The sequence below is a fragment of the Eubalaena glacialis genome, chromosome 19 (genome assembly GCF_028564815.1).
Source record: "Eubalaena glacialis isolate mEubGla1 chromosome 19, mEubGla1.1.hap2.+ XY, whole genome shotgun sequence".
Lineage (NCBI taxonomy): Eukaryota > Metazoa > Chordata > Mammalia > Artiodactyla > Balaenidae > Eubalaena > Eubalaena glacialis.
The window spans coordinates 22054502-22073512 of NC_083734.1; the positions used below are offsets into that span (position 1 = coordinate 22054502).

Sequence of the window (19011 nt, forward strand, 5' to 3'; positions counted from 1 at the left end):
AACTTAAAGCTTCATGCATCCCTAGTGTATGTATATTTGTTTTACTCATACACCCCCTCCTCCCACTGTAATCCTTTTTAGTTTCTCAATTGGTTGAAACTAACTTCCTTTGCCATTTGATAGATGCATCTAATCTCTTTATGATCCAGTTAGATTCTGTATCCTTTTCATATTCTTATTTGGTTAGTTACAAATCTAGTCATCATATTATTATGGGCAGTGATGCACAATTTTTTTTTTCATCTCAGGTAGCCTTATGTCCACATTCATAAAAGAAGTAGTTTGTGTCAGGATTTCATTCAATATTTTAGTAGTTAAGGATTAAAAAAATTCTTGTTCAGTCTGATTGGAGATCTCTACTGTAGAAAAGTGGCAAATTTGATGTCACCCACTTATACAGCCAGTGACAGTGTTTTCATATTGTAGCTTTATATGAATTGAATGAAAAAGTCATTGATGTGATTTGATATTTGGTGGGTTTTCAGAACTGTTCAACAACAAATGGTTTTATTCAAATTAGTTAAGGTTGGGCCTAATAGCAGTTGAAGACTATCAGTCATCTTTTTGCAGTTGAAAGAGTATTTCATATGATATTCTTCTCTTACTTATCACTAATAAAATTAGGTCACTCATTTGAGGAGAAGCCTAAAGGGTAGAGCCTCTTCAAAAATTTTTGGAATAACCGACATTTTAAAGTATTGAGAAAAGTTCACAGTTCAAATTATTATTATTATTATTATTTTGATGTATATTACTCAACTCATGCCTTCCTTGGTAGTTTTTATTGCCAACAAGGAAGCTAGAGGTAAGTATTGCTGAGTCAGTATATACCAAGTGGCTTAGCTGCTTTTACCAAGTCTTTGGAGATCTTTTTGTTGCTGCTGGCAGCCAAAGCAATCCAATCCAATACAAGGGAATGGTGTATATGTTAGGCTGGCAAGGATATGAAGTAAATGTAATCCTGGGGATTTATCTTAAGAGTGTGTATTTTCCCCTTTTTGATACTGATTAGTTTTTTAACAGATGTCTTTTTGTATATAAAGATAATATAGCTTGAGCTTTTGAGTTTTTGTTAAAAGGATGGGTTTTTCACTGACTGTTTCTCATTTGTTCACTTGGTTTTGTGACCATCAGGACATGTTTGTAGAGTAGTTGTTTTCAAAGCTGTGGTTACTATAAATAGCTAATACTATTGGCACAGATTTTTCCTTGCACTGTATTTTTAACTTCTAGTTTTTCTTTGTGTAGTTAATTTTTATGATATTTTCTTATCACATTTCATCTGTAAGAGCTAAAGTCACCTTTGAGGGAAGCCTAATTTTAAATAAGATTAAAAATTCTTTTTATGTGTTTTAGATTCTGGAAGTTACGGTCAGTCTGGGGGTGAGCAGCAAAGGTAAAGTATACGTACATTTCAATAATACCATGAACGAGTAGAACTGAGAAAAAAAGATAAATTTAGTGAGGCTTTCCTCTTGAGATTTGATATCTTGACGTCTTAAAAGAGTTAAATCTTAGCTTGTGAAGGGGAAAGAGTCAGCCTATGTACATAGGTGCTGTAAGATATTTTTCTTTTTTTAAAAGGCTGTTTGAATCAGTAAATATAGGTGCCCCCTAGAGATTAAAAGAAATCTCATAGGTATTATAAAGATTGTTTTCCTTAAGAAATTATTTAGAAGAAACAATTATTAAAAGGATTTAAGTATTTGAACTATAACAGCTTAGAAAAAACATTTAATTTTTTTGATTGTATATAATATGCTAAATGTGTTTTTTCTGGGGTGGATTTTCTTGAAGCACTAGGATAGAAGTGTTTAATATTTTTAAAATCATCCTCACCATGCTCACAATAAAAAGAAAAGTCTGTTTTTATGTGAATGTATACATGTAGTAGGATTCTCTTGCTTACCAGAAATACAGCCTTCACTTGTACTATAAGTGTTTTGCAGCTCAGTGTGAGATATTCGGAAGAGCATCTCAGATACCTTCTGTCATCAAGTTTTAAGCTTCATGAAAACAAAACTGATTTGACTTTTTTATTCTCATGGGATAGACCCTCATAGTAGGCAACTAGCAAATGTTTATTCAATGAAATATGTTTTATAAAGTTAAGAAATTCTGTTAGCACTTGACAGCTCTAAAATAGTAAGATTTTTTTGGCATATGTTTTATTTTTCTTTGGTATATATTCAGAAAGTTTGTTTCTGACTTGTTAAAGCTTATATGCGCTAAAATTAAAGAGTTCAACTCGGAGAAAGCTGCATGTATTCATTCAATCAACAAACTATTCCATCCTATGCTATGACACTGGGGATACAATATACTTTCGTTCTATGATAGTATTCTGAACATATACATGCCTCTCATTACTGAGGCACTAAAAATTGGACGTTTAGTGCCACACTGTGCCTTTTCTAGGATGTTAGAGGCAAATTTAAGGCAAATGGTAGGAAGAAATTAATCTGTCAAAGCACAGCTAAATTGATTAAAGCTCTAACTTAAAGAGTCATTTTTCTGCTTCAGATTTTTATTATGGGTATTGCTACCATGTAGTCACTCCCCTTCACCCCCAGCCTCCCACCCATCCAAGCATAATTCTCTTGAAATTTTCTAGCTGTGGTGAAGTTTTGTTTATTTGTGGGAGATTGTCGAAGTAAAACTTCTGGTGTGTGTTTGGCATTTAAGAGGTCTGGGAATGATTTCATTTGTGTCTTTGACAGTCTTTGGTTATCACCTTTCAATTTAGACTCGAAGAGGTAGGTAGATCGACAGTTTCTCAGGAAAGAAGCTTGTATTTGAGTTGAAAGTTGAAAATGAAGATAGGGTTAATTTAAGCTTTTAAATTCTAGCACATTTCTTTCAAGTAGTACACTTTTCTTTTACAGTTATTCTTCCTATGGGAATCAAGGCAGCCAAGGTTATGGACAAGCACCACAAGTAGGTTAAATATAAATTGAGTTCTTTATAAATAGTTTTAATCTTAAATATGCAATGAAACTTGTATTTGCCTAAATTTCAGAGCTATTCTGGCTATGGGCAAACTACTGATTCTTCATATGGGCAGAACTATGGCGGCTACTCCAGTTACGGACAAAGCCAATCAGGTTGGACTGATTTGTTAAATTTGCTGTTTTAGAAATTTAAAATCAGAACCTTTCCTAAATGGTATATGCATTCAATCTTTAGGTTATTCACAGTCCTATGGTGGTTATGAGAGTCAAAAGCAGAGCTCATATGGCCAGCAATCTTATAATAACCAGGCACAGCAAAACATGGAATCATCAGGAGGGTAAGGAAACAGTAAAAGTACTGAGGTGTTGGGAAGTGGAAATAACACTTTGGGTATTAAACAGTTTTCACTAACAAAGTCCTAGCTTTAAACTTTTTTTTTTTTTTCCAGAAAAGTGTTGATGGTGTATGAATTTCACAGTTTTGTGTTATAAAGAATGTGGAAGTTGTCAATATTGATATTTGATTCTTATGATGTGTTATTTTTACAGTTAGTTTAGCTGTAAATGAATGCACATGATTTAAATGTTAAAAAGTAAAATTTGGACCTCTGCTTTATACCTGAGATGAAATAAAAACCTGCCTATAAAAGGAGACTTATCAATGCTTACTTTTTATTTCCATTTTAATGTATTTAATGTCCTTCTCAGGGACAAAAATATTAAAGAAAAAAGTGCCAAAACCTATGCACGTATTTCAGATACCCTAAAAAATGTTTTAATTGTTAATATAGGTGGGTGAATATTAGCAAGTTTACAGGTCTTATATATTTTTTTAGAATTTTCTGATTTGAGGAGCCTGTACTTATTAATTTTAGTAATAGCAACTTACTTTTTACTGTGCTTTACAAAGTACACACGTAGGGAATACTATCCAGAAAGCGTGTTACATTAGAAGGCTCTTCAAGCCTGGTTAGTTTTAAATTTAAGGAGAATCTTTTCATAAGGATGCATTTTTGGTAATGTGACGTATAAATGTGGACCAAAGAGAAATGTTAGATTTGGTTTAACAGTCATTCTAAAGTGAAGGTCTAGGGTTCTGACCTTTGTGATGTGCTTTGGGTAGGGAGTTGGGGAACCGATCTTTATTAGATTGTTTTGATCATTTGACGCAGAATAAGATGTGACTATTAAGTTGTGAGGCCATTTTTGTTCCCCCCCCCCTTTTTTTTTGAGTAAACATTAGAACTCAAATCCAGTTAAGTGTTTCTTTCAACATTCGCATCCTGAGAGCAGGTAATTAATAGTCATATTGCTCAGAACATACTTAGAATTTTCTTTTTGAATTGCAAGAGAAAATAAAGCAGTCTCATTTGGTAGTTAGACTTTGTTTCAGTTAAAAAATGGCATCACAAAGCAAGTTCCTTCCTCTTACTCAGCAGATTAAAACTTTGAATGATTTATTGCTATTTTCTAAAATTTACTATTATTGAATATGCTTAGAAGAATGTACTAAAGATAAGGTTCTAAAGATAAGAAAATAGTCCCCAAAATATTATTAAATAATATTGTTGGTAAAACTGAGATAGAGCCTTTTAGTGTAACTATTAAAAGGAGTCAGCACTTGCTGTATCGTGTTTGTTAAAGAGTCAGACATATTACTGTACTTCATGTCATCTTTAATTTTTTTTTAGTTCAAGGAGATGATAAAAACCATAGTGATTTTCTTGCTTCTCTACAGTTTTCAAAGGTGTGTGTGTTTTTTCTCAGAATGTGACACCTCTTCAGTGATAGTAGAACTGTTGTTTGAAAGTCATTCCATTGGTGATAAGATTCTGTAGATAAAAGAGCTAAATGATTCCTACCAGAAAAGGGTAGTAAATGTAGATGAGGTCTAGCTGGGCAGGCCTCTTATAGCGATCAGTCTCAGTCAGCCTGCTGCAGTAAACAGTCCTTCTGTAAAATTGCTCAAGTTCTTGATTTCTGTTTAGCCAAGGTGGAAGAGCGCCTTCATATGACCAGTCAGACTATGGTCAACAAGATTCATATGACCAGCAGTCAGGCTATGATCAACATCACGGCTCTTATGCCGAGCAGTCAAATTATGATCAGCAGCATGATTCCTATAATCAAAACCAGCAGTCCTACCATTCACAAAGGGAAAATTACAGCCACCACACACAAGGTAAGATATGCTGACCTCTATTATTTTTCCTTTTTTCCCTTCATAGAATTGTGTATTGAATTCTGTATTAAAAGACCCACGGAGGATTTCAACTGTTTGTAAGAATTTAGAGTGACCCTGAACATATGTTCTGTCTCATGTCCATCAAAACTAGTTTATTAGATTGATATTTCTGAACTTCTTGGAGACTCCAGATGGTCACCTGATTTTTTGCTGGCTGAGTTTTTGAATTTCCTTTGTTGTCTCAGTCAACTGATCATTTGACAATGCTGCTGCTACCCGTTCTTTTTTATAATTTAATTTAATTTTTAAGCATTTTTTATTTTTTGGCTGCACCGCGCGGCATGTGGGATCTTAGTTCTCCGACCAGGGATCGAACCTGTGCCCCCTGCAGTGGAAGCACAGAGTCTTAACCACTGGACCTCCAGGGAAGTCCATGCTACCAGTTATCTTGGTATTGGTGCTGTATGTGATTTGAGGAAATTATGATCCTATATTAGCCTTCTCTAACCTCATCTAAGAAGGACCGGTCATTCTATCTTTTATATATATCACTTTATATATATCATGATATTTAGGAATCTGACCAGCCATGAAAATGAATGCTTCAAGGGCAAAGGTCCTGCCTTACTCATTTTTGTACCTGCTCGATAAATATTTGTTGAATAGTTGAATGAATGAATAAGTGAATGAGTAAGAGTGGAAGCTCATTCACTGAATATCTTCTTCAGTGAATATGTTCACTGAATATCTCTCAGTTTGAAAATCTAGTTATTCCTTGTCTGTGTTTGATTTACATTGAAATATTTTCGACATGAAAAATATAATAACTTTTAAGATTAGGGTATTCTTTTAAAGTATTGATTGATTGATTGATTTGGTTGTACCAGGTCTTAGTTGCGGCTCGCGGGCTCCTTAGTTGTGGCAGGTGGGCTCCCCAGTTGCGGCTTGCCAGCTCCCTCGTTGTGGCATGTGAACTCCTGGTTGCGGCATGCATGTGGGATCTAGTTCCCCGACCAGGGATTGAACCCGGGCCCCCTGCATTGGGAGCGCGAGCCTTAACCACTGCGCCACCAGGGAAGTCCCTAAGATTGGGGTATTCTTTTAATTTATTAGAGTTCTGTACCTAATGTACTTTACTCAAACTACTCCATATTACCATCACATCAAATGGTGATATCCACATCACCATTTTGCTGTCTGACTTTGGTAGAATGGAATTTGACACACATATAATTCTCATACATTTAATTCCAGATGGTGTTATGATGACTTGCACTTGAGTTTTGTGCACATGTGCCATTTTCTGAAGGTCACAGGTGACCTAAAGAGCTATTTAAGATTATGTTGTGGAAAGCCTTTGTCAGAAGTTTCAAGTTGTTTATGTATGTATGTATTAATTTTCTTTTTTGTAGATGACCGTCGTGATGTGAGTAGGTATGGAGAAGATAATAGAGGATATGGCGGGTCACAGGGAGGAGGTAGAGGGCGTGGGGGATATGACAAGGATGGAAGAGGTCCTATGACAGGATCAAGGTAAGTTTTTAGGTACAGATGTCTACATTTCTTCTCTCTTTTTTTTTTGTTGTTGTTACTTAGCTGGTTTGATTCCATCATCTAGTTTAGTTAAGAGGCCTAAAAAAGAGATTATGTTGTAGAGAAGAGGACAGAAATTCGAAATTTATTTTCAGTCTTAAGATGTCACATAAATTACCTCAAAATAGGCTTTGTTAGCCGTTAGTTTATGTGGTATATATTAAATACCAATGGAGAAAAGTCCCCTACTATGGTGTGGTTAAACCACTTAACTCTGTTTTTCCTGCCAGAGCTATTGACTCTAAACTCCTTTAAAAGATGACTCTGGGAAATCCAAGTGTTTTATATGTAGAAAATACAAGGTAAGTTAATTCTAGATTGGAAGGTGGAGAGGCTGTTCTTTAATCTTGAATCCCCTTGGGAAGGGAAAATATTAGGAGGCAATAGCAGATTATAAAGTTGGGGTTGGCAAATGAGAGAAAGATTTTATGTAACTGAACTATTTTGTCCCCATTCTTAAGTAAATTATTGAGATAATTAGTGCAATGTCACATACCATTGCGTATTTTGTCTAGACTAAGCTGTGGAAAAGGAAAGACTTTTTAATTCAGCTTTCCTTTTCTCCATTGTTAGTGTTATCAGGTTTTGGTATTTATGGCATATGTTATGAAAGGTGGCTTTAAAATTACTTTCAAATATATGTGTAAGTTTAGCGCTATTGCTCTAAAAATAGGAGTGAAAAAGTAGTTGACATTTATTGTCCTCAGATGAGGTTTGTAGGTTGCACATTTCGTGTGTACAATATACAGGCTTAGAAGATAATTTGTGTTCCTTGGGAATTGAAATTGTCAGCCTGTTAACTGACAATAATGTATCAATACCAGGTCACTCTTTTGCTTCTTAGGGACTGGTTGTCTGTTCCCTGAGGTGACCTGAGAAAATCAGTTACGTACAGCACTGTTAATTTTTCAAGTGAGCCAGGAATTTGATCTCATTGACTTTCTCTCTGTTTAGTGTATAGTGCTTTGGTCTGGCAAATCTAAAGTCTAAACATATTTGATAAATTTTTATAAGACTTGAACATTAAATGTCTTTTGATTGATAGCCAAAGTCAATATATTAAGGTAAAACAAGTATATTGTATGCCTCTTCATTATCATGTGGATGTAAGTGAACAACTTAGAGTGGTACGGTGCTTACTCTCTACCTAATAGCCTCCTTCCCTCAAACAGAATCCCAAACAAGATAACTAACAGGTATATGTCATTTTCCGGTTAATATGTTTTAGATAATTGGCTGCCTTGGGATGCTCTACGTTTTACAGCATATCATAGGTTTAATTTTCTTCATAAGGAAGTTATAATTATATCTATAGATTATCTATTAAACTATGACAATGTCTGACTGAGAATGGTAGAACCCCACTTTTCAGGAGGAGGAGGATAGGGAAGTCTTTAAAAATATGTTTTTGTTTTTGAGAGATGACTTATCTTAGAATCAAAGAGTTGAAAGGACCTTGAGTGATCCTCCTGCTAAAGGAGGGACGATCTGTATCTTAACCAACCCGGGCGTACCAGTTTTAAGCACTTTGATAAACCTCTTTGGCAACATTTCAGTATAATTTTTGGCCCAGGTACTGAATCATGAACTAAGTTTTTGATTTTCAAATCTTTTTATTTAACTTTAGAAGCTCTTCAAACAAAATCTTGTGTAGAAGCCCAGTATATAGTAGGTCAAAATGATGGTGATCTGGTTCAAGTCAGGGTAGGGTTTTTGGGGGAGAGGTCTTACCCAGTTGCTGTCTGTATACTCCCTCCCTCCCCCCACCCCACCTCCTTAGCCAATAAATGGAATGTGTATGAAAGGCCTTTTTAAGAAATTTATGTGGATGATTATACTTACTCTCTATATTGGATGGGCAAACTTTTTATGTGAAAGGCCACATAGTAAATAATTAAGGCTTTGCAGGCCATGCAGTTTCTTTTGCAACTGCTCAGCTCTGCTCCTATAGCACCAGAGCAGCTATAGACAATATATAAATGAATAAACATGGTTGTGTTCCAATAAAACTTCATTTATGGATACTGAAATACGAAGTTCACATGATTTTCATGTGTCACAATATCTTGTTCAGGATGTGATTTTTAGCTTATTTATAGGGGTGAAGTGTTTCAAATTAGGGGAAAAAAAAAAAAAAAAAGCCCAGTTTCAGGGCTTTTTTTCCCCTACACTTGGTTTTACATTTAAGTACCAAAAATACCCAAACATTTTTTGTTAGTCTTCATCAACACTCCCATTTGTGTTTGTAATCATCTTACTTAAAAATAGCAAGGTTGAAAATATGATCCTTTCAGGGCTGTTTGAAGAATATCTGGCATTAGTTGGGTTTATAATTGAAGAAGGGGCACAGTTTGCAGGTGAAGGTGGGATGTGTGGTAAAGGATATGACATTCTTAGACTCAAGTTGTATGATTGCTTGACTGCAGGAAGAATTCAGACCAAAGGAAGCTGTCAGCTGTCCAATTTTGGGAGAGAAACGTGAAGACTATAGGGACTATATATAGGAAACAGTGTTTTTCTTTGAAAAAGCAGTTGCAGCAAAAAAGACTGAATTTCTAATTGTCATCTAAAATAGATCAGTGGCCTCCTACTGGACTAGAAGCTTAAGGCCATAAATGTTCTCAGTGTTTTTAACTTTAGCATTGTGCTGAGTGCATGGCAAAATTACTAGAACTGTATAGATAACCATTTTCCATTATTAGCATGTCATCAAGTTAAGTAGATTTTTTAGGCTTTAATATCTCAAGTCTCAAAAAATTTATCTTGAATTTTGAATGCCTTCTTGTAAGAGTTTTTGAATAGCTTTCTTAAAAACGTGCATGTGTGCTGGTGATAGTCTAGCCAGTGCTGCCCAATATAAATATAATGTGGGTCAACTGTGAGCCATATGTGTAAAGTAAAATTTTCTAGTAGCCACATTAAGAAAAATAAACAGCTGAAGTTAATTTTGATAATATATTTTATTTAATCTAACATATCACAAATATTTTATGTAATCAGTATAAAAATTATTGAGATATTGCACATTCTTTTTTTTTATACTTTGACTTTGAAAGTATTGAAAGTATTGAAATCCATTTTGTATTTTACATTTAGAGTACATCTCAATTTAGACTCTCCATATTTCAAAAAGTCAGCAGCCACATATGGCTAGTAAATGTTGTATTGGACAGTGCAGCTCTAGAATGGTAGATTCTTGGCCTTCTGAAATGTTGGTAAATTACTAGTATGAAAAATCAAACACAAAACAGTTTTTAAAAAACTAATCTTTTTCAATATTTAGCTAAGTTCCTTTTTCTCTCTGTGTATTGAATTTTCTGGGAATAAAGATTCCTGTATTGTCCTTTTACTTCTTGGCAGTTTTAGTCCTTGAATATAGATATATTTGGATTTTTAAAAATTAAATTTTGGGAATAGAGATTCTGTCAAAGTATATTTTCTTTCTTGACAAGCACCTGAAATTAAATCTGACTGTCGTCTCTAAATATGTAATGCTGTAACAGTGAAAGAACCCTCAGCGTCTCCCCTAGAGTAGGCTGCTCATTGTGGTTTTGAACTTGGGACAACGATTTCTGTAGTTGAGTCAAGAATATACAATTGATTTTCTTATGCAGGGGGCACTCAGCCATAAATTTTGAGTATTCTTATATTATGTCTCTACTCTAGTAAATACCTCTACTTCTTTACGTTAAAATGTCCTTACTTCAGGAATTCTTTATGTGTACAAGTTTACTTCTTTTTCTGGGAGGAAAACAAATTTGTTGTGGCAACATCTTGACTCAGATGTTCACATGCCTTTGTGTCTTAATTTGCTAGTGGGGCCTTAACTTAGTTTATGGAAAAGGGACATGTAACTTGACTGCAGATTTGAAAGAAAGATTCTTAACCACAGGCCCATCTTCTGTTAACTGATTTAATAGTGGTACTATTTGAGGTTTATTTACTGTGTTTAATATAATAAATTTCCTAGTAAGGAACTGTAATTAATTAATATGAAATTTCTTAATAAGGAAAGAGAAAAGCGACTGAAACATTGGAACTTGAAAGAAAGCCTCACATAGAATTATAGGTCATGTAGACCAGTGCTTCTCTAACTGTAATGTACATATGAACTCCTTGGGGATCTTATTAAAATGCAGATTCTGATTCAGTAGGTCTGGGGTGAGCTTGCTTTTCTGAGATGCTCCCAGGCTCTGTCTATGCTGCTATTCCATAGACCACCTTTCAAGTAGTAAGGATGTAGACCATTATTTTGCGAAGGAGGAAACTGAAGCCTAGGGAGAGTTACTGACTTGTCCAAATTTTCAAGATTGATTAGTGATAGTTAAGACTATACCCTGAGACTCTTACTTTGAAGACTAGTACTTTTTCGAATGTACTTATGGGTGTTTCCATATTTACGGCCATTGTGTTTGAAGTGTTCAGCTGCTGAATTTTCAAAGGAAATGCTCAGTAATGATGACTTAAGTTAAAATGCCGTTATATGGAGGAATAGGAAATTATAAACGTATTCAAGTGTCATTTGTTTTATATCCTTTATATTTTACCAGGGGTGTGTCCTTTTTTAAAAAATTGTTCAAAGTTATATTGCTGGCCAGAATAGAAATTTTAGGAGCTACTTGATGTATGAAATTGCATATTTTCCCTCCATTGTGGCCAGATAAACAATTTGGTACTTGGTTAAGATGGCAGCAGAATAATTAAGTGGTGCCTCTTCCAGCACTTAATTGTGAAAATTTCCTATTTAAAAAAAAATACTTTATCCTGGGTACTTTAACGTCCTGACATAGGAATGTGGGTTTAATATTATTTTTTTTTAAATTTTATTTATTTTTGGTTGCATCGGGTCTTTGTTGCTGCACGCAGGCTTTCTCTAGTTGGCAGCGAGCGGGGGCTACTCTTCGTTGCGGTGCGGGGGCTTCTCACTGTGGTGGCTTCTCTTGTTGCGGAGCACGGGCTCTAGGCGTGCGGGCTTCAGTAGTTGTGGCTCACAGGCTCTAGAGCGCAGGCTCAGTAGTTGTAGCACACAGGCTTAGTTGCTCCGTGGCATGGAGGATCTTCCTGGACCAGGGCTCGAACCCCTGTCCCCTGCATTGGCAGGCGGATTCTTAACCACTGCGCCATCAGGGAAGCCCGATTTAATATTTTCACTAGGTCTTTTCTCATCATTTTTAGAGTTCTAATGATCATCTTTGAAGAAACCTGAGATATCTTGTTTCTAATAAGATTTTTAGCAATTTAATCTCAGAACTCTGTTTGGCTTCCTTTCCTTAAAGAGTTAAGCTATGATATATAGGCCATTTAGAAGTATGGGTTGGTGGGAGGGCTTGGGTGATGTTCTGAAAGAGAGGTCTTAGACACTCAATAGGAAACTATATATATGAAAGACCTGAGCTTCGCTTTGTCTGCATAGCCTTGAAATAGTGTTATTCTCCTTTTTAGATTTCCTGGGCATCAAATAAAAATTAATGGCGAGTTAAGATGTGTGTGTCCATACCTATGCTAGTTGCAAGGGAATTTTTTTTTACGTCAAGGTAGTAGAATAGACTTGTAAAGAAAAAATTCTTTCTCATTTAGAGTGGTTTTTCTCAGGATGGCTCAAGAAAAGCCATCTAGAGGGCAGGGTTATTACTAAAGCAGAGGCTTTTAAGCAGTGAAGAGACATTAGTATATTGGATTAGTTTCTTGGGTTATAGTAGAAGATTAGTAGTAGTAGAAAATTAGATATCACCATCTGAAAACTTTGGGTGTTTTTGTATCCATGTCAGCACATGAGTCTTAGAGGATTACATAATTCAGTTAAGAGAAACAAGCTTTCAGTGTATGAGTATTTAAAGAGTTTCTTGATAAGAGAGATCTTAGATTTCTTATAGAAAGCTATGCACACAAGGGCCATTGACTTGCCTGGCAGTGGAAATTGCCAAATAAAGTCATTTTCTTGTGGAGTACGTAGCATTCTGTCTCTGATATGATCTACTGATTGGTGTACAAGAGCATTTGGCAGCATGAATTTCAGTAGCTCTGCTGTGAAGAAAGCTAGCATGTCGCAGTGGGCATGGAATAGGAGGGCAGTTTAAAGTTATGCTTTCTTTTAGGGCTCATTTTACCAGATATCTGAATGATTTGAATTTTTAAGACTGCTTTCATTCAGTCTCACTTTTGTGTATATTTGTACCTCACTTTTTTCTTCATCTCATAAAACCCACTGTTTGCTATCACAGTAGAACATAGTGCTCGAGTTTTTACCTCTCCCATTCTGTTATCAAAATTTTAACCTTGCTTTATATTTTTCTTCTAGTCTTTTTCTCATATTTAACAAAAATATCCCCTTTAACAAAAATATTCCCCTTTAAGGGAATATTGACATTCATCTTGAATTCTTAAACTTTTAATAAAACTTAATTTATATATTTACTTTGTGAATCTGTGATGGTTACTTACAAGGATTTTGGAAGTTTTTTTTTTTTTTAACATCTTTATTGGAGTATAATTGCTTTACAATGGTATGTTAGTTTCTGCTTTATAACAAAGTGAATCAGCTATACATATACATATATCCCCATATCTCTTCCCTCTTGCATCTCCCTCCCTCCCAGCCTCCCTATCCCACCCCTCTAGGTGGTCACAAAGCACCGAGCTGATCTCCCTGTGCTATGCGGCTGCTTCCCACTAGCTATCGGTTTTACATTTGGTAGTGTATGTATGTACATGCCACTCTCTCACTTTGTCCCACTGACTTTTCATGCCTTGGTTATTATTACTGTTTTTAAATGACTTCTTTCCCCTTGGAAAGAATGTTTAGCATTCTTCCTGTTGTGCCTCCAGTTTAAGTGGATTTGAGTATTATCCCTTTGGCTTGGGGTTGGGAAAATTTTAAAATAAGAGTATATTAGGTATGTTCTGTAATAAGCTTGAAAAGGCACCCTTGTGGAAATAGATCCTTGGGAAAACATTTAGGTGAAAACAACATTTTGAAGTCTATGAAATGAAATTTACTGGAAAGTTAGAGGTGCTACTGTTTTCCTGGGCGCTCTACTTGTGACAGTTAAGTATAGATTGAGCCCAGGGCTCAGCACATTAGAGACCTAAGGAAGAAATCATTTCTTCAATTTTTCCTCTGCAGTGGTGGTGACCGCGGTGGCTTCAAAAATTTTGGTGGTAAGTGCTGAGTATCCCAAAATGTTTCAGTGGAAATGCTATATAAACCTAAAAGCCACCAATATCCCGCAGACGTAGTCTAAGCCCTTTCTTACTCTGTTGAGGCTGGTGTGTGTTGTGTGCTTAAAAAAAATTATGTATATGCATATATATATCTCAAAATATTAAAAAGACAAAGTTGATCTCAAACAGTCCAATGGGTTTCTACACAGTGAATTTGCATGAAAGAGTCTGGTGACCAATGAATGAGACCTTCACTGGATTTTGTCAATATGTTTTTTAATAAAGGTAGCTGACGTGGTGTTTTTAAATTATTAGGGTTTTCCAATCAGCCTTCACAACCAGAGCTTAACAAAAGTGATACTAGCGTAATGCCAAAGTGGCTGGTGCCGTCTGGGACAAGTTTAAGGGAATATTGACATTCATCTTGATTTCTTAAACTTCTAATAAAACTTAATTTATATATTTACTTTGTAAATCTGTGATGGTTACTTACAAGGATTTTGGAAGTATTGACTGTTCATGCCTTGGTTATTATTACTGTTTTTAAATGATTTCTTATGAGTTGCCTTAAATAGCTTTCTTTTTCTTTTTCTTTTTCTTTTCCCTTAGGTCACAGGGATTATGGACCCAGACCAGATGCTGGTAAGGTTTATGGTAGTTTGTGACTCTGCCATTAAGAGAATGTTAGTTTTCCATTTTTTCAAGGGAAAAGTGTGTGTGTTTGGAGGAGTTAGTACAGGAGGAAGATTTGATTTGATAATGCTGCCAGAATCAGGGAGCTTCACTTCTAAAGATGTACCAGCAAGAAAAATTCAGGGGGATTGATTGGAAAGTTTGCCAGGAAAAATTGCTATGTTTGCTTTCCCATGCTCTCTACTTTTTCTTTTGTGAAGAAATACTTGATTTTGTACTGCTGATTAGCATTATTTATTTAATTACTGCAAATCAAGTATGAGAGAATTGGTATCATTGGGGAATTAGAATAGCTGTGTTTAAGAAAATATTACAGTGGATTGATAGTCTGCTCAGTGGGCCTAAGAAACCTGAATTCATATATGAGAGAATGGTCTTACTCTGGGCAGAGGTCACTAATTTCTTTTCTTTTCTTTTTCTTTTTTTTTTTTTTTTTTTTACGAAACATCTTTCTTTCTACATGTGTCTTTCTTTTTGTTTTTTTTTGGCTGTGTTGGGTCTTGGTTGCTGCGCGTGGGCTTCCTCTAGCTGTGGCGAGCAGGGGCTACTCTTGGTTGCCGTGCGTGGGCTCCTCATTGCAGTGGCTTCTCTTGTTGCGGAGCACGGGCTCTAGGTGCGCGGGCTTCAGTAGTTGTGGCACGTGGGCTCAGTAGTTGTGGCTCGGGCTCTAGAGCGCAGGCTCAGTAGTTGTGGCGCATAGGCTTAGTTGCTCCGCGGCATGTGGGATCTTCCCGGACCAGGGATTGAACCCATGTTCCCTGCATTGGCAGGCAGATTCGTAACCAATGCACCACCAGGGAAGTCCGCAGAGGTCACTAATTTCATGTGCCTTTATATTTTCAAATGAAATTCAAGGCTGCCTGGAGCCTTTTGAAAGTTATGTAGAGATTAAAAATCTATTTGAGCCAAATTTTTTTTAAATTAATTAATTAATTTATTATTTATTTTTGGTTGCATTGGGTCTTTGTTGCTGTGCGCGGGCTTTCTCTAGTTGCGGCGAGCAGGGGCTACTCTTCATCGCGGTGTGCGGGCTTCTCATTGCAGTGGCTTCTCTTGTTGTGGAGCACGGGCTCTAGGTACGTGGGCTTCAGTAGTTGTGGCTTGCGGGCTCTAGAGCGCAGGCTCAGTAGTTGTGGCACACGGGCTTAGTTGCTCCGCGGCATGTGGGATCTTCACGGACCAGGGCTCGAACCCGTGTCCCCTGCATTGACAGGCGGATTCTTAACCACTGTGCCACCAGGGAAGCCCCCCAAAATTTTTAATATATATTGAAATCAGAACTTTTGTTTTTATTAAGATGCTAAAGTATTCTATATGGATGGCAATTTCTGAATTATCCGTTGATGGACTGAATTTATGTGCATCTTTCTTATTTTGTTACACTAATCCAAAAGTGTGCGTGTAAGGTAAGGTGTGTGTCAAGGTGCCCCTACCCTCTGGTATATATAAAGCTTATTGCGATGAATGGGAAACCAGCAATTCTGCTTGGCTTGCTTGGAAGTCCAAAGTGTCAGATTTGGGCAATTTTCTACTAGAAGCTTTAAAAGTATTGATTAGCCAGAAAGAATTAAAACTCTCCAAAGAAAGGAATGCTACTTTATACCAACTTTCTTCATCTCTTCCTGAGCTTGAGTCCTGTATCTGAATCTGAAGAGTGTGATTTGTAAGATCTCCCTTAATTGGTCTATGTATTTGACATTGTGTGGACTTGATCCACTTTACGTGAAGTTTAGTTGTGAGAATTGACCTACCAAAGAACTGTTATGACCACTTTGCATGTTTATCTAAGAGCTTTCGTATATTGGTCCTTTTTCCTTTTGGTCACAGAAATAGTTGAATATTGAATAATAAATTATTATTCTTGATTACTAAACAGGATGTAGTAAACCTAAGGAATATGTAAAATTAATCATGGTTTTTTTTTTCCCCCATAGATTCAGAATCTGATAATTCAGATAACAACACAATCTTTGTACAAGGACTTGGGGAGGGTGTGTCTACAGATCAAGTCGGGGAGTTCTTTAAACAAATAGGAATTATCAAGGTGAGTAAAAAATTGGCTTATGTTGAAAATCTCATAATTATTAACATATTCTGGTTAAGATACATAGGTTACATAATAAGCCCATACTCCAGTAAGTCTTGTCTCTTAAAGTTCCCTGATGCACATGCTCACCCATGTCTGTAGGCCTTTGCTAAATTTGCTAAATACATGAAGATTTTATTCCTTGCTTGTGTTTACCTTTCCACAGCCTTCCACAGCTTTGGCTTTCAATCTTAGGACTCTAAACATAGTCTCTGCCTAGCTCCTAAAATTGTGAGAACCAAATGAAATTGTGAAAACATTTTTATATTCTGAAATGCCAACATATGAAAACCCAAGTTATTACTAACAACTTTTTATGTTGGTATTTAATGTCTGCTATATATTTGCCCAATATAATAATGCTTTATTTCATAACTTTATTGTACTTAAGTGTCTTGTGCACTGTTTGTTTCATGCATATATTTTCATCTCCAACTAGAAAGCATTTAGATCAGTGTTAGTAGATTGAAGCATTTGCCTGATATCAGTTTGCAATTGCTCTTGTTTTGGTGTCCGTGGAATTACTATTTTTTTCTCCTTCTTGGAGAGTAAAAATTTCTTAAGAAATTATTAATTACACATGAAATATGTAAAAAATTCACACAGTTCTTGTCTTCCACTCCCTTCCCAGCAAAATCCAGTGTGTGCACCTTAATGGTAATTTATTTATTTGCTTGGTGAACATTCTTCCTGCTCTTTTTTTTTTTTTTTTTAGTTTTACAAGGTATATATTTATATGAAGCATTATCTATGTTTTCTTTTTTTGTGGGTTTAAAGAAATTATACATAGATAAACCAGTATATACTGTGTATCATTTTTATAGTTTGGTTTTCACTTAATGTATTTTAGAGAGTTTTCCTTTTCAGAACCTACAGATAACTTCATTTTTTATGTTAAGTTGCTAGTATTTGTAGTATGGATATGTAAATTCCTTTAAAAAATAAAATTTTAATTATCTATGTGGGTCATGATCACTTTTTCTTAAAATACTAACACCCACTTGTTTGTTCCTCAGACAAATAAGAAGACTGGAAAACCAATGATAAATCTGTACACAGACAAGGACACAGGAAAGCCAAAAGGGGAGGCAACAGTATCATTTGATGACCCTCCTTCAGCTAAGGCAGCCATTGACTGGTTTGATGGTATACCTCATTCGTATAGTTTCTTTTTTTTTTTAAATTTATTTATTTGGTTGTGCCAGCTCTTGGTTGTGGCAGGCGGGCTCCTTAGTTGAACTCGCCGGCTCCTTAGTTGAAGCAGGCAGGCTCCTTAGTTGCGGCTCCAGGGCTCCTTAGTTGCGGCATGCATGTGGGATCTAGTTCCCTGACCAGGGATCGAACCCAGGCCCCCTGCATTGGGAGTGCAGAGTCTTATCCATTGCGCCACCAGGGAAGTCCCTCATTCATATTGTTTCAACGTGTGGTTTGGATAAATGTTTTCTAGTCTTGAAGTCAAAATATGTTCTCATAGACGGTGATTATCTTCATGTTTACTTTTTTAGATATTCTATTGAGAATACAGGCCAGAGGTTTTACATACCTTTAGAAATGAGATGAACTCTGTCTAAAATATTTCCTTATGTCATGCTTTGTGCTTAAGGCCACCCTGATAGAGATGTAGAGGGTTGGCCTGGTTGACTATATTATTTTTAAATTTAGGTTAATTTCCCTTCAAATATAATGTTAATACATACTTAGAAGAAACAGTAAGACTTTTTTTCCCCCTGAAAATAAGAAAATATGGGAGAGTAGAAGAAAGGAGTAAAGCATCCATAGTTCTCTACATAGAGACAACTACTGGTATTAACTTTTCCTTCCAGTTTAAAAAAAAAAAAAAAAAATAAATTTATTTATTTATTTATTTATTTATTTATTTATTTATTTATTTATTTATTTTGGGCTGTGTTGGGTCTTCGTTGCTGTGCGCGGGCTTTTTTTCTCTAGTTGCAGCAAGCGGGAGCTACTCTTCGTTGCAGTGTGCGGGCTTCTCATTGCGGTGGCTTTCTCTTGTTGCGGCGCACGGGCTCTAGGCACGTTGGCTTCAGTAGTTGTGGCAGGCGGGCTCAGTAGTTGTGGCTCGCGGGCTCTAGAGCGCAGGCTCAGTAGTTGTGGCGCACGGGCTTAGTTGCTCCGCGGCATGTGGGATCTTCCCGGACCAGGGCTTGAACCTGTGTCCCCTGCATTGGCAGGCGGATTCTTAACCACTGCACCACCAGGGAAGCCCCTTCGTTCCAGTTTTTAAAAATAGTTTATCATTATACTCCAAATGTAGTTTTGTCTCATGCTTTTTTTTCACTTAACGTCTTAACATAGTCATTTCCCCATGTTATTATAAATTC

General features: G+C 36.1%; 1 protein-coding gene across 1 annotated transcript in view; it reads left to right on the plus strand.

Annotated features, from left to right (window-relative positions):
- TAF15 (TATA-box binding protein associated factor 15) overlaps nucleotides 1-19011 on the plus strand; it is a 28931-nt gene that overhangs the window by 5262 nt on the left and 4658 nt on the right. Inside the window, exons 2-11 of the mRNA XM_061174920.1 lie at nucleotides 1357-1396; nucleotides 2886-2937; nucleotides 3020-3104; nucleotides 3187-3289; nucleotides 4940-5133; nucleotides 6549-6669; nucleotides 13853-13887; nucleotides 14500-14532; nucleotides 16518-16627; nucleotides 17686-17815. Of these exons, the coding sequence (XP_061030903.1) occupies nucleotides 1357-1396; nucleotides 2886-2937; nucleotides 3020-3104; nucleotides 3187-3289; nucleotides 4940-5133; nucleotides 6549-6669; nucleotides 13853-13887; nucleotides 14500-14532; nucleotides 16518-16627; nucleotides 17686-17815 (903 nt within the window). The remainder of the gene's footprint in view (nucleotides 1-1356; nucleotides 1397-2885; nucleotides 2938-3019; nucleotides 3105-3186; nucleotides 3290-4939; nucleotides 5134-6548; nucleotides 6670-13852; nucleotides 13888-14499; nucleotides 14533-16517; nucleotides 16628-17685; nucleotides 17816-19011) is intronic.